Source organism: Dreissena polymorpha, chromosome 15, assembly GCF_020536995.1.
Source record: "Dreissena polymorpha isolate Duluth1 chromosome 15, UMN_Dpol_1.0, whole genome shotgun sequence".
NCBI classification, from domain to species: domain Eukaryota; kingdom Metazoa; phylum Mollusca; class Bivalvia; order Myida; family Dreissenidae; genus Dreissena; species Dreissena polymorpha.
The window spans coordinates 2,321,016-2,336,976 of NC_068369.1; the positions used below are offsets into that span (position 1 = coordinate 2,321,016).

At 37.9% G+C, this 15,961-nt stretch overlaps 1 protein-coding gene across 2 annotated transcripts; it reads right to left on the minus strand.

The window, feature by feature from the left end:
- LOC127860977 (amiloride-sensitive sodium channel subunit alpha-like) lies at positions 1 to 14,756 on the minus strand. 2 transcript variants are annotated; one of them, XM_052399309.1, is made up of 12 exons: positions 13,699 to 14,756; positions 13,357 to 13,526; positions 10,232 to 10,312; positions 9,535 to 9,626; positions 8,308 to 8,471; positions 7,205 to 7,294; positions 5,852 to 5,981; positions 5,149 to 5,224; positions 4,271 to 4,328; positions 3,535 to 3,620; positions 3,218 to 3,293; positions 1 to 2,844 (listed from the first exon to the last, which is right to left on the minus strand). In XM_052399309.1, exons 1-12 carry the CDS (start codon positions 14,170 to 14,172, stop codon positions 2,419 to 2,421), a joined length of 1,923 nt encoding a protein of 640 aa, XP_052255269.1. In that variant the 5' UTR covers positions 14,173 to 14,756; the 3' UTR covers positions 1 to 2,418. The 2 variants fall into 2 exon arrangements, with proteins under 2 accessions (XP_052255269.1, XP_052255270.1); XM_052399310.1 differs by having other exon boundaries at positions 14,374 to 14,754.
- Positions 14,757 to 15,961: the final 1,205 nt, after the last annotated feature.

A 15,961-nucleotide genomic window follows, 5' to 3' on the forward strand; every position in this document is an offset into this window, starting at 1 on the left:
ACCATCATGCAGCAAGTAATACAACCACAACATCATATTCAATTCAATTAACAGAGAGTCATACAAAATAACCATATGTTTTACAATTATGCAATTGATAATTCAATAAACAAAAAACAATGTCTAAAACATGTTGACATCGTTATTTTTCATTTTTTTATCATTTATTTAAAAATGTGTGTAGCAATTTGTTTTATTTTCACATGATTGCACTCTTTGTCAAATTTATAATCATCATTTGATCTGTCTGGTCATTAAAGTTGTTCAAGAAATAAATGGTCTCATTTTATTGAAAAATTGGCATTCAAAATGAGCTCTACCTTAAGATCTGTGCAGCAATGTAAACATACTCATTCACATTACAGCGATTTTTCCACTAACCCGACCGACCCTCATTTTCTGTGCCGATCCTTAACTTTTTTTGCAATATGAAGTCAAGTGTACAGCGACAAAATCAATGATTAAATTTGATCATCTGGATTAGTATTTCAAAATTTTGATTGTGAGATCTTAGAATTGTATATAAATGATGTTTCATATACATGTATCTCCAACTCAGATACGATGACATGCGGTCCGATGGGAGTGTTCAAGTTAGTCGATGCTTGTCTTAAACAATCGCCACGCGAGTGTTACCCTACTTTTATCAAGAATCGGTGCGGTCATTTTCGCTACAATACGACAATAGTAGCGATCATTTTCACGATTAAATAGCATGTAATCACGAAAGAGAGTTACGACTGGACCCGAATGAGTGTAGCTCCATCGAAAACATATATTTCGTAAAAGATTTTAAAAGAAAGAATGACTTTATTCTGCACAAATTCGACGACGATAACCACAAAATGGAAGTACGAATAGATCGGTCGTATGCTGTTACATAACAATACGATTTGATAATATCACCCCGTAAAACAATGGTTCGCTGTTAATCGTGTTAATGGTTAAAGTTTTAACCATTACAAAATTCCACAATTTCTTCGATTGAAATAATAGACTTTAAGGTCTGATAATTTCCTATCCGATCTTATACGATCACCACGGTAAGATCACTATTAAGATCACGATTTCAATCGTAGCGCCAACTTTGATAGGGGAGACGTAGCATAGCATGTTTACCAATTAAGCGCGCATACTCTTACTACGTAAATTACGTACGTCATTATGCTGAGATATGCCTTACTTGATTCGAGGCTAGACGTGTATGGTCTTAGAAATACATTCAAGACTAAAGCCCGCACATTGGAATGGATATTTTAATCCCGCGATGTTTCGATTTGTTGGCCAGCTTTACCAATTGAGTTAGCGTCCCCATATACAGGGTGAAGGATCACGTGACTTTGTTGGGATCACCCCTTTAACTAAAATGGAAATATACAGGGGGGTAAGTGGTGCTTTATTTCAAATAACTTAAAAAAAAAATTTTTTTCTTAAAATTTTCAACGAGTGCATAAAAGAAAGATTTTTATGCTGCTTATGGCGCTGTTAAATATATCGGAATAGCTTTATTTAATAAGCCTGCGTTCTTTTTCAAAAATTCGGTATCTACTGCATTCATTGTTCAGTAACAAGGCAATGCTACAGGCATGCATTCATTGTACAGTAACAAGGCTATGCTACAGTAACAAGGCTATGCTAGAGGCAATGTGAAATTTTGTCAACGATTTCATACGTAATCAATGAATTATTCGTATACCTTGAGGTATCGGCACAAACTGCAAGGAAAACGGTCTTTTATTCACTAAAGACTTTTGTAAATGTATTTCAATATCTTGAGATATTTGCAAAAATAAAGTTCTTAACGGTGTGTTTACATTCTGTCCGGCCCGTGTGTAAAAGCCGGGAAACCCCGTTGATTCTGCACCCTGATATAATTAAGTGAACCAATTACACTTAATTATTTCAGTGGACAAATACTAGCAATATTCAAAAACAAACATTTGGAAAAAAAACGAAAGTATCAAAGTTCTTTTTCTTGTTTAGTTCTATTAAACATTTAACTACACGTGTACTAAAATGTAGAATCAGTATACAAGGTACATGCATTACATACATCCGGCCAGTGGCTCCTGAATGTCATAAAAGATGAATAATTGATTCTATGTCCAATGTCTTACTTATTTGAAAGTGTGCTATTCTGTGACGTCAATATCAAGTTCGTGAATGATAAGCAGACTCTGAAAATGATTTTCAATTTCACTGTCACAAACAAATGTAATCTTTAAAGCAATATATACCCTGGAATTACAAGACAAATGAGTACGTTATCCATGAGACCATGGCTCATTAACATGTACAGGTGTGGACAACACGCCACATTGTCACACTCAATTAAAATTGTCACACTTACGCACATCATCACACAGTTATATTCATTCATACTTTTCTATTAAATGTTATCTTGTATGGTAATCGTATTCATCTCAAGTGCCGTCTGCCATCACCGCGACTATCACGCTCTAAATCATGCGGAAAACGCCCTTGTCTTCTGCCGCCGGCGCTGCCCAGGTCAGTATATTGATCATAGTCACTTGACCCAAAATCACGTGACCCGTAACGTCCGTCAAAATGTGGCGACATTCCTTGTTCGCGCCAATGTGTTTTGCAGCCATTTTCCCCTCGACTGTGATTGCTCTTTCCAATATTTTTACCGTTACTGTCGCCGTAGGATCGGTCGCCACGTCGATCATACCTTTCGGTTTCCGGGCGGCGTCCTTTGCCGATTCTGTGGATGCCATAGTTACAGAGCTCCACGAAGAGCTGTATCAACTCGCATAGACTCAGTATGGAGAGGCCGATCCAGAGTCCAATCGCTCCTCCCACGTCTGACAGAAACTGCTGTGTCTGTGACATGAAGAAGACGTTGTGGAAACGCTTTAACACATATTCATGTCATTGTTTGGTAGAGTGATTAAATTCATGTCATTGTTTGGTAGAGTGATTAAATTTTGTTTACCTTTTCAGTTATGTATGCATAATGTTTTAATCATCATATATTTGGGCACGTACTCGTAAACGTAAACATCGATCATTAAATAATAACAGAAGGAGAGTATTTGAAAATACGCTTAACGGCATTCAAATCTACAATTGTAATTTACATTTTTATACTTAAGGAAATATATTTGAGATATATTCTTTCACATGGATCAATAGGTGTGTTAAATACAAAAGGCAACGGCTACTTTTATTCAGCGCAAACATGCTAAATACGTACTTCTATTTGGGGTGACTCGGTGATGTTGTTATAGTTCAAGTCTTCATAGTAAATGTTCAATTTTAGGAAATTATTGCTGAAAGAAAAACAAGACTCAGACATAGATAATGAACTGTTTCTTTTTATTGGAAGCAGGCATTTATGATACGACTGGGACTTTCTGTCCTTTTACATGATTAAACTGAGAGTAAACACTTATTTGAAATTACCATGCACACCAAAAGAAATATTGGAACGGAAAAATAAAACGTTTTTGCAATATACGAAAGTGGTGAATAAAAATAAAATATAAACATTCATAAAAGCCGGAGCCTTACTTGAGCACTTGGGTATTGTTTATGTCCTCGCGGAGACTCTTGCAGACCACCGGATCCCTGTTACACACAGATTGCAGTAAAACACGCTGAAAGTGGGTAAAGGTCAAGGGAAATGTCAAGGCATGAAACTACAATTTAAAATATAAATCCTTTGTGTAACATATTTATATGCTCCACACCAAATGGCAGAGCCTGGAGATTTGTACATGATATACTATTATACCAAATAATTATATATATTATTGTATATTTGTATGTTAGTAAAAATATTATTCCCTGAGTTTACATAGCACATATTATTCCCGGTGTTTACATAACATACCCGGAAAAAATATTTTCATCAAAAAGGTTCAAACTTATTTTCTACCATTTTTTTAGATAAACCCAAAGAGAAATGTTCTTTGCGATTGTTTCTGCGAACACATTACATCCAGCTGAATGAGTTTGTTTCAGTAACATAAACCCATTTATGCCTATTGGACTCTCCTATCCTTCTAAAATGGATCAATTTATTTCCAAATTAGGGATGTCACGTATATGTATTTCTATATTTAGAATATTTATTACAGAAATTCCTTTAAGCAAACAGCGCAGACCCTGACGAGTCTCATCTGGGTCTTCGCTGTTTGCCAAGGCCTTTTTATAGACGCTAGGCATAAATAGGTTGAAATGGATAATAAGAAGATGGTGTCATTCTTGGCAATTAAAGATTTATGATTGATTAGAGGTAACTCACCGCATATTCAGCTGTCGGCCACTGTCGTTGACTCACCGTCTTTGTGTACGCAAATTCTCTGAAATCAAAGATCAATCTAAAGTGTATATTTGCACTTGTTTATGAATCGCGGCGTGCTATCGCGATATGCTTCTTGTGAGAACTAAACGTCCACTCAAAACACAATTTTATAAAGGAAAATATATTTTAACGAATTGAATTGAGGAGGTAGATATGTTAGAAAGAATATTAAAGGGATCTTTTCACGGTTTGGTAAATTGACAAAATTGAAAAAAGTTGTTTCAGATTCGCAAATTTTCGTTTTAGTTATGATATTTGTGAGGAAACCGTATTACTGAACATTTACCATAGTCCAATATAGCCATTATATGTATCTTTTGACGATTTGAAAACCTAAAAATTATAAAGCGTTGCAACGCGAAACGATTGAATAATTTGGAGAGTTCTGTTTTTGTCGTTTAAATTTACGAAACTACGAAGATTGCTTATATAAGGTATAAAATACCTACGTCGTGTATTCTCGGCGGAATAGCCGAGAGGGCAAATGCGTTTTTACTTCAGACTAACACCAGGACTCCGGGGGTCACTGGTTCGAGCCCTGATACCGGCTACTTTTTTTTCCTTGTTTTAATTTATTCTCGATTTTTTTATGGAGCTTTTAAGATCCAATGTTTACATTTATCAATATAAAGCTTTTAATGACAAACTTCAAAATATGCCAAAATCTGTGAAAAGGCCCCTTTAATTTTAAAGAGATCTGGGTGTACATCAAAGAAAAAAGGAAAACAAAAACGGAACTACGCTGTATTACAACGGAACCCAAATGGATTGGATTGGATTTACCTAAACATCGAGAAACATAAATGTTTTTTGCTGACCTGCATGGGTCATGGCAGCTGCACGTTATTGTCTTGTTCATGTATTGTCTAGTGATGTTCACGAGACAGCGTACTTCTGAAAATACGAGCGATCGTGCGTTGTACTTATCGTACAAAAGTATGTACTTGTACATCAAACATCAAAAACTTTCCGATAGAATTCTTGTTTGTATCTAGGTACACATATATCAAAACACATAAAATAAGAAATTGATGATAAACAATTTATGTAAAAAATGGTTATTTATATTTTGTAATTATATTTAATACGTATATCAAAGATTAAAGACTCCTAAAACTGCCCTAGAACATCATCGCATTGGTATATGTGTAAGAAACTTATTAATGTAATTTATTAATGTGTTACAATATCGGGCTAATTATAGAACCTTATTCACAGAAAATTTATTTAAACACTTTTTGCGCAATTGACTTATAAATTAGAAAACGTGTTGCATACAACAAAGAGTGCGTAACTTAGTCATCCTAACTCAATATGCTCAAGTTATTTAGTGCAAACACATTTTGCGCAATAAGCTGAAAACAGCACGTTGTGTAATGCGTAACTAGCTTAATTTATCGCATTAAGCGTTAAGTTCTTACTTATTAACATTCTTTATGTGTTGAAACGAAATTTTAACAATCTTCTACTTGTATCAAACTTGCTGAAACAAATATATTTTAAGTAAAATACAGTGTTAACCTCGTTCCCAGCGGCAAGGTTTTATGTCCGAATTTCCAGCCAATGCAAATTCCTCATTCCCTTCGGTCTTTTCGTTAAAACATCCACATGTGTTTATTATCACGGTGTTCAAACAGTCTAGTTGACATGCCTGAAAAGTTCAATCGAATGTGTCGCAATTTCATTAGCACCATCATCATTACATCATCAATATAAACACCATATTCACATCCACTTACATGAGCGATATCACTTACCCAGGTTGTGTACCAAGGCTAGTTGAATTTAGTGTCTTTCTTTTTGCATAGCTAAGTTTGGCGAATGTATATGACAAAGTGACAGTTTTCAAACAGATCCTCTGTTAAATGTCATGTACACTACATTTTAAGAGGATAGCAATGGATTAAGCGGTACCACAGGCGATTAAACAGTCCCCTGAAACGGCTAGATGGTAGGGCGTTTGTCTACAAATCCGAAACTCGTGTGTTCGATTCCATGCCCGGCCACACAACTTGTTACTTAATTGTTCGAGGAAAAAAGGTATTCATCATTCTGACCCTAGATCAGGTTCAAGTAGGACAGTTGTCAGTAACTGGCACAAGTATCTCCACTAAGTTATCGTAAACAAGCTTACCAAGGAAGTGTTTGTTAACAGACAGCTATAACATTAATTGAATCAGGACTATTGCCGAGCAATATAAGTCCCCTACCGGTGAAACTCCACCATTTTCAGATTTATATATATATGGTGTCATAGCAACCAGAATTATTGACGTAGGAACAAAATGAAATGACGTGCATAATGTCCATAATGCCATCTGTCCATGTTTCAAGTTTCATTAAAAAAATATGAAGAACTTATAAAGTTATCGCAGGATCCAGAAAAGTGTGACAGACTGACTGACAGACTGAAAGACAGAGCGCAACCCATAAGTCCCCTCCGGTTTCACTGGTTGGGGACAATAATGTTGAACACGGCGAAAATCCAGATAAACGAACAAATAAAAATCACCGCCTTAATCTGAACAAAAGGAATGATTAACACAGCATAATCGTTCTCAACACCAATACCGTCACTACATACTGTGAATGACAATATAATCATTTAAATCTTGCTAGGGTGAAATAGACAAAAATATGAATACATACAATTGAATACATTAAAAACAATTTTAATTAAATTTCAATTTGGCTGAGAAAACCGGTATCGTGGGCCTTAGTTGTGTGGGGAATAGCCATGAAATACTTTCTATGTGAGAGGTGGTCATATAAACAGATGTTTGTGAAAATGAGCTTTATAACTCACTTGTGAAATGCTTTTACGATTTTACAATCATCAAATATACTATATTTATTCAACATCACGCGACGCACCCTTCTAGAATATTCCCAGCCGTACTTCTTGCTGAACTCTACCCCGTCATTGCAACTGCCATAGTTACCACCAAGTCTTGTCATAGACACCTGAAAAAAACACACGAAGTTTTGCGTTTTTAAGTTTGTCTTGAATAGAAAATCAAATGATGTTATTTTGTATATTCTAGAAATAAAAATATGGACAAAATCGGAAGTTTTGGATTTTTTCCATAGATAGGACGATCATTTAATATCATGGTTCAGGATCACGTGACCTTGTGGGAACCGGTAAGTGGTGTTTTTTCTTATTACTTTTTATTACTTTCAACTAGTGCATAAAAAGAGATTTGTATGCTGCTTATGGTAATGTGAAATACATCAGAATTACTTTATATAATAAGCAAGTGTTCTTGTTAAAAAAACTCTATGTGCAATGCATTCATTTATACGGTTATGCTTCACGAAACGTGAACTTGTGTCACCGATTTCAGACATATTCAATGATTTATTCTTATACCTTAAGCAAGGATTTATTCTTATACATGAGGTAATCGGCACAAACTGCAAGATAAATTGTCTTGTATGCACTAAATAACTTGAGATATTTGCAAAAATAAAGCTCTTAACGGTGTGTTTACATTCTGTCCAGCCCGTGTGTAAACCCCTGAAAACCCCGTTGATTCTGCACCCTGATATCTATACCTTTAATTCCTCGAGACCGTCGGCTGGCGATTTGAAAAAAAAGCATTAATCATCAGTTACTAAGCTCAAATCATACATTGACGATCTCTGTAGCTATTTAAGTCATATTGAAAGAACATCCACATTATTTTAAGCCTAATTGACACATGTTTACATCGGAAGTTGAACATCAAAATCAAAGATATATTTCACCTTTTTACATTCTATATGTTGCGAATATAGGAGATTTTAAAGATTTAAAACGCATAATCGCGGTGTTCACCCCCATTATGCTGTCGTTTGAGGGAGTGAATGATCAGAAGATAATTCACCCCCCCCCCCCCCCCTCGGAAGCCTGCAGTTTTTTATTAGCATGCAATATCCTTTAAATCAGCATTATTAATTTATTATGGTACAAGCTCTGGTTTTACGAGTGTTACCAATTTCATGCCTATGTCCGTTTCAAACGAAGCCGCCGCGTGGAGGCCCTCGTCGAAAGGGAAGGGAACTTGCCCCTTCTTCTGTATTTGTACTCTTACACCGTACCCTGTCGTGAATCCCTTGAGGTACTGGCCCGCCTCAAGGAACATGATGAGTGAAAGACCTTGTGAAGAAAACTGGCATTATTACATCTTGTTAATGCATCAAAACATTTAAACTAAACGGTGATCTCTCGATTTAAAAGTTAAAAGCAGCTTACAATGTTATTCATAATCCATGAAGCTAAAATATATCAAATTATGCATGCAAATTATAACGGAAGCATTTGTTGATGGCTATTTTAACTGCGATGTAATCGATTCGAGTAAATTGAAAAAACTGTATACGTTGAGGGGAAAAGACTTCCTATTGTTGGATATTTCAGAGAGGGTAATCATGCGATTGTCAAGATCGCGACGTCCGTGTCTTGAGGGGTATTTTTCGCGGTGTTATACCGTTCATTACTTTTTTAATGCAGCTCATTTTTCCAGCCATATCAGCAAGAAAGTGATTAGCGTCTATTTCTTATTAATATTCGCTCTATATCTCGATTTTACTCGATACGAAATTTCTTAGCGGGGTCACAAAATAACAGCTCCCGTGGTAACGTATTGCAACCGAACAGCTGACGTATATGAAAACAAGAGATGTGTTTGTCAGAAACACAATGCCCTCTATTACGCCGCTTTGAAGCCATAAATTTGACCTTTGACCTTGAACGATGACCTTGACTTTTAGCCACTCAAAATGTGCAGCTCCATGAGATACACATGCATGCCAAATATCAAGTTGCTATCTTCAATATTCAAAACGTTATGACCAAACTTTAACGAAGGTAAAAGTTTTAGGAACGGAAAATACAATGATATTTTACCTTTCACATTGAAGGATGACCTTGACTTTTCACCACTCAAAATGTGCAGCTCCATGAGATTCACATGCATGCCAAATATGAAGTTGCTATCTTCAATATTGCAAAAGTTATAAAAGTTTAACCAAGGTTAAAGTTTTGTGACACACACATACAATGACTGACTGACACAATGACAGACAGACAGACAGGCCAAAAACAATATACCCCCGATCTTTTGATCCGGGGGCATAAAACACTTAAAGAAACCACTACGTTCTCATTATAGATCTATGATGAAATATGAACGTTTTATCTAAAATCGACAATGACTTGCCTCCTTTCGGCCCGGTCTGCTTGGCCGTGAAATCTTTGTTGCTAATGGTCCAACAGTTTCCGTAACTCGATGTCTGGTAGAGCTCGAACATGCTGAAACCACAATTGAATCGCGTTCTGAGAAAACTGGGCATAATGCATGTGCGTAAAGTGTCGTCCCAGATTAGCCTGTGCAGTCCGCACAGGCTAATCAGGGACGACACTAAGTTCCGCCTAAATTGGATTTTTGCTAAGAAGAGACTTCATTTAAACGAAAAATGTCATACAAGCGGAAAGTGTCGTCCCTGATTAGCTTGTGCGGACTGCACAGGCTAATCTAGGACGACACTTTACGCACATGCATTTAGCCCAGTTTTCCCAGAACAAAACACAATTGAATAGGGGGGGGGGACATCGGGGTTAAACATTTAATATGAAGGCATATACCACTTTTATTATTGATAGTATTACTGTATTCATAATTTGCTTCTATCATTTAAATTTATTTAAAAACAAACTACAGTTTCGTTGAATTAATTCGTTTAACAGATCCAACGCGTAACACTGTTCCCTGTACAACAATTTACGTGTTTTTTTTAATTCTAAGGGCCGTTTTCTTGTCAATGGTGTTTTTATTTGATACTCGGATAAATACTTGAAAAAATAAACGTGTTTGTGATGTGGATTATTTGCATTTTTCTATGTAGCATAGAACTTACCTTGCGTTACACTGTTTCTCGTCGAAAGTGCAACTAATGAGCATATCACTGATCTGGTGACCCAGGTCCATTCGTGCACGCCTTAACATATAATTAAAAAATACATTTTGATTATTTGCTGGCTGTCAATAAACAAGATGTGAACATGTCACAAGACGTTCACCTAAGACCCAAAATAACCCATAAGGAACTAAACGTATCTTATCTGAGGTGTTATCTACGGAATACCGTTAGTGCCAATGTGGTTACGCATTAAAATCCAGAGGGCGACAACGCGATAGTGCGATAATAGGATGGTGACAATGCCATAGTACGATGGCGACAATGCGATAGTACGATAACGACAATGCGACAGCGAGAATGTACGATGGCGACAATGTGATAGTACGATGGCGACAAAGTGACAACGCGATAGTACGATGGCGACAATGCGATAGTCATATCGTACTGTCGCCATCGTATCATCGCATTGTCGCCATCGTACTATCGCATTGTCGCCATCGTACTATCGTGTTGTCGTCCTGTCGACATCGTATTATCGCATTATCGGCATCGTACTATCGCACTGTCGCCATCGTATTGTCGCACTGTCGTCATCGTATTTTCGCACTATCGCATTTTCGCCATCGTACTATCGCATTGTCGTCATCGTATTGTCTTACTGTCGTCATCGTATTATCGCACTATCGCATTGTCGCCATCGTACTATTGCACTGTCGCCATTGTATTTTCGCACTGTCGCCATCGTACTATCGCATTGTCGTCATCGTACTATCGCGTTGTCGGATTGTCGCCATCGTACTATCGCATTGTCGCCATCGTACTATCGCGTTGTCGCTATCGTACTATCGCATTGTCGCCATCGTACTATCGCACTTTCGCATTGTCGCCCTCTGGATTTTAATGTGTAACCACGATGGCACGAATGGTTTTCCGTAGTTATCAAAGTATCACTATTTACTTATCGATATTTTAAACAAAAATACACACACCCTCTAGGCTATCATGTTCTTCAATAGACCGGAACGATTTCTACGTTGGCATAGAGGTGAATTCACTCCTCTTGTTTTAATTTGCACTCCTCTTTTTTCTATCTCGTTCCCACGACATACTAACTTGGGGGAACGAGATAGTTATGACGTTGGAACGACTTACTAAGTCGAGTAAACGAGATAGAAAAAAGGGAGTGCAAAACAAACTAAAAGAGGAGTGCAATAAAAAAAAGAGCGTTATATAAATAAAGGAGGGGTGCATTAAACAAAAGAGGAGAGAATTTTTGCTAACTCGAGGGAACGACTTACTTACTCGTGGGAACGAGTTAGCTATGTCGTGGGAACGACTTACTAAGTCGAGGGAACGAGATTAAACAAATGGGAGTGTAAATTGTTTAACGCACCCCTCCTTTATTTATTGCACCGCTCTTTTTTCATTGCACTCCTCTTTTATTTAGTTGTGCACTCCTTTTTTCTATCTCGTTCCTTCGACTTAGTAAGTCGTTCCAACGACATAGATTACTCGTTCCCACGAGTTAGTAAGTCGTTCCCTCGAGTTGGCTAAAATTCCTTCATCTTTTTAATGTACCTCTTCTTTATTTACTGCATCGTTCTTTTTTTCATTGCACTCCTCCTTTATTTACTTTTGCACTCCTCTTTTTTTATCCCGTTCCCTCGACTAAATAAGCCGTATCAACGACATGGCTTACTCGTTACCACGAGTTAGTAAGTCGTTCCCTCGAGTTAGCATGTCGTGGGAACGAGATACAAAAACAAGAGGAGTGCAATTTATAAAAAAAGAGGAGTGATTTTAAAAAAGAGGAGTGAATGTCACCTTTATGCCACCTTAATTTTCGAAGTTGGCAGGGACATCATTTAACAGCATGTGCTAAGCATGTATGTATTTTCTTAATGAGCATGGTGGGTCCAGATTGTTTGATGATGGTTGGTAGGTGCACTTTGGTTGATGATGGTTGGTGAATGTTTGTGATTGATGGGTTCGGGTTGATGATGTTTAGTAGGTGTTGGTGGTCGAATTTGTTCAATGGTTTCGTTTTTGGTGATGACTGCTGGCAGATGATGGTGGTTCATAATTGTTAGCGGTGGGTTGGTGATGGTTGGTGTGCGGGTGGTGCGGGTTGATTGTTAGTAGGCGCGGGTTGGTCAATTGGTTACCGGTGCACGTTGGTTGTTGATGTTTGGATGGGCATTGGTGGTTGATGTTGGTTGGTGGGTGTTTGTGAATGGTGGTGGTTAGCTTGTGTTGATGATAGAAGGTTGGTGAAAGAGCATTGCGGGTTATGATAATTTGGTGTGTGTTGATTGATGATTGTTCATGCGCTCTGGATAAGATAATGATGGTTGGCGGGTGTTGGTGGTTGATAATTTTTGTTTGATGTGAGTCGGTTAATGCGGTTTTTGGTTGATGGTGGGTGGTGCGTGGGGATAGTGGGTACTATTTGGTCAATGATGGTTGGTGGTGGGTGGGTGTTGCACGGGGAGTGTGGGTGTGGATTTGTTGATGATGGTTGGTGGTGGATGGGTGTTGCACGGGGATAGAGGTGCGGATTGGTTGATGATGGTAGGTGCGGGTTAGTTTGTGATCGTAAGTGGTTACGTATTGCGGGGTTATGGTTATTGGATGGGGTTGGGTGGATAGAAGTTGGTTAGTGAAGGTTCTTGAGTGTGGGTTTCGGGTTGATAGTTGTTGCGTGTAAGGTAGGTAATTATATTATGGTTGGTGGGTGTTTGAGGCTGTTTGTTGCTGATGGTTAGTAAGTTTTGGTTGATTATGGTTTGTGGGTGGGAGTTGCGGGATGGTAGTTAGTGGTTGACTTCAGATTGTGGTGGTGATGATTAGTGGATGGAAGATTGTAGGTGACTCTGTTCTTGAGGTCTGAAGGGTTGAGGCTATAGGATAGTTGTGTGGCGGTAATGGTAGGGTGGTGATAGAAGTTTTTGCTTTGGGGTAAGCGAATTGTGTTTTTTTGCGGTGCAGTGACGAATAGGGTCTGGTGAGTAAAGCGCTCTAAGGATGACCGTATGTTATATGTTCGGATGGGGTTACGCGGGTGGTTATTGTTTAGATGGTTTTGTGGTTGTAGCTGATGGATGGTTGTAATCATGACATACTTTGACAGGTTCATGTAGAGGCCCGTAAACATGTCCCCAATAAGCGACTGTTGGTCCACCTCACCAGCGTATTCGCCTTCCACCGTCCACTTGTACTTGTTCGTATAGCTTTCTTGGTACTCCGTCGTATTTAACTTGGCGTACCCTTCAACGAAACGCTTCCGACGAACCTAGGGAGTTAAAATGAATTAATTTACAACGTTTTCGAAGAATGTTGCTTAGAGCGATGTTAGTACTTTTTTTAACAAACGTGTTATTAATGTTTAATTAGTCTTTAATAATTATACGTCATAGAGCTGCCAGTAAAATTTTATGTTATCTTCATTAAGCTACTAAACTCACAGATGTGCTATTTCCGCTTTCGGGTACATAGTTGCTATCGAACTGATCTGGAACAAGATTTTCGGGGTTCATATCCTTAGCCAGTTTCTTTAAAGGCCAGGCTTGAGACTCATTAGACGTCTCAAGTCTGTGCTTTTTCATTATATTTGTATTACAGATCGTGACCTGTGGGAACCCCAGGGCGCTGAACCCAAGCTCCACGTTCGTCTGCTTGGGCCACGAGTACCACTGGTCGAAGAGGTACCACAGGTGAAGGATCATGACGGCAATAGCACCGAGCAACAGGATGCTCCAGATGAGTTTCGCCCACCAGAACTTGGCCCTGTTGATATAAGGAACTCCTACCATCGAGGTCTTCTCGGCAAAACGGGTGATGGTGCGCCGAAAGCCCTTCCGTTTCCCCACGGAGTCTATGAAAGCCACACTTCCGTTGCGTGGGGGAATCCTTCCCGACCGGTTTGTCATTTCTCGCATTAAAATGATTTAATTGCCGTCTTTTTAAAATTATTATTTTACATGTGAACACTGACTTCCTTAACACTTTATGATAATTGGGTTTATGGATGAATTATAACTTGAATTGAATATCCATGTTAATCCTTATATTCGAATTAGTAATGTATATTTGATATTGGAATGTTATTCGATAATACGTGTGTTTAATTAATGTGTTACCTTGACGTAAGTATTATTCCTTTGAGATACATAGCCAACATTATGTCGCATGCACTGTGTTTTTAAACCTTTTTATCTAATAATGATTTTCGATGTTCTTCCGTCGTCACATTTCTTTTCATTTCAAAGCATATTTCACGACAACTTCATAAGCGCGTTTATAACGACTTGAACCGTAAGAATTCAACAATATGAAATTTCACTCCAAATGCGAACTACTCTCCATATAACCATTCAAATATAAATACTGTCAAAATACATGTAGATGCCTATATACACGTGGATCATCAGATATGGACGACTGAACCCGCATCAAAAATGTATATACACACAATTCTGTCCCTTTTCGGTGCATAACGTCAGCGCGATTTAATTGAAGCGAAAAAAGCCCACCACCCTCAAGTCACGATTAGTTGTGAGTCAAGGGTTCGAGTGATGCTTCATTTGTAAGTTACATTAAGAATTCAGATATTTACATGGTTATACTCGCTGAGTTGGTAACCAGGGTTCAGAATCAACGGGGTTTCGGGCTGGAATACAACTCGGGTACAGTCTAACATCGACCGGGTACGTTTAAGTATATTTATCGTACCCGGGGTACATGTAAGTATTCTAAAGAGTATCCGGGGTACATGTAAGTAGTACCCGAGCCGACAATGACCAATCGAGCTTTACTAGTTATCGTGGTTTAATTTCTACATATCAGTATTGCAAATCGTTCTTTATTTACCGATTCACAACGATACATTTAAAAGTAGGTCATTGTTATACTTTTCGAATATAAATAAATGTACGTTAAGAATAATATATTTAAGTAGTGTTTATTGCATTAGAGGCATTATTTTTTTACTTATTTGTACCATTTTTGCTAATCAGGGGCCTATACAAACAAATTGTATCGGTCCCTGGGCTAATATACAATTTGCAAACTATAGTTTCTTTTTTCGATTGTGCAGACAGTCAAATGCTCATAATTACATACAGATGGATGCCATTCACATTAGTTAGTCATAAAAAGTATTTGTGTGCGTACTTTTTAATGAAAACGTTTGATAATATGAGTCGTGTTTTGAGAAAACTGGGCATAATGCATGAGCGTAAAGTGTCGTCCCAGATTAGCATGTGCAGTCCGCACAGGCTAATCTGGGACGACACTGTCCGCTTTTATGACATTGTTCGTTTGAATGAATTGTCTTCTTAGCAAAAATCCAATTTTGGCGGAAAGTTTCCTCCCTGATTAGCCTGTGTGGTCTGCACAGGCTAATCTGGGACGACACTTTACGCACATGCATTATGCTCAGTTGTATCAGAACACGACTCGTATTTATTCGGCAAGTATAACTTCATTCGACAATATAACACGCGTTCCAGCGATGAAAAATTTACTGAAGTACCTGCTATTGATAAACACTTGACTTCATCGTGTTAACCCATTTATGCCTAGTGGACTTTCCTATCCTTCTAAATTGGATCAACTTATTTCCAAAATTAGGGATGTCTAGTATATTTATTTCTATATTTAAAATATTTCTGACAGAAATTCCTTTAAGCAAGGTCTTTTTTTTTAGACGCTAGGCATAAATGGATT

Coding starts and splice junctions, on each gene's coding strand:
- LOC127860977 (XM_052399309.1), bottom strand. CDS start 14,172: ATGCGAGAAATGACAAACCGGTCGGGAAGGATTCCCCCACGCAACGGA. Junction 4,329..5,148: donor AGCTGCCATGACCCATGCAG/GTCAGCAAAAAA, acceptor CTTTGATTTCAG/AGAATTTGCGTACACAAAGA. Junction 3,621..4,270: donor GGCCGACAGCTGAATATGCG/GTGAGTTACCTC, acceptor ACCCACTTTCAG/CGTGTTTTACTGCAATCTGT.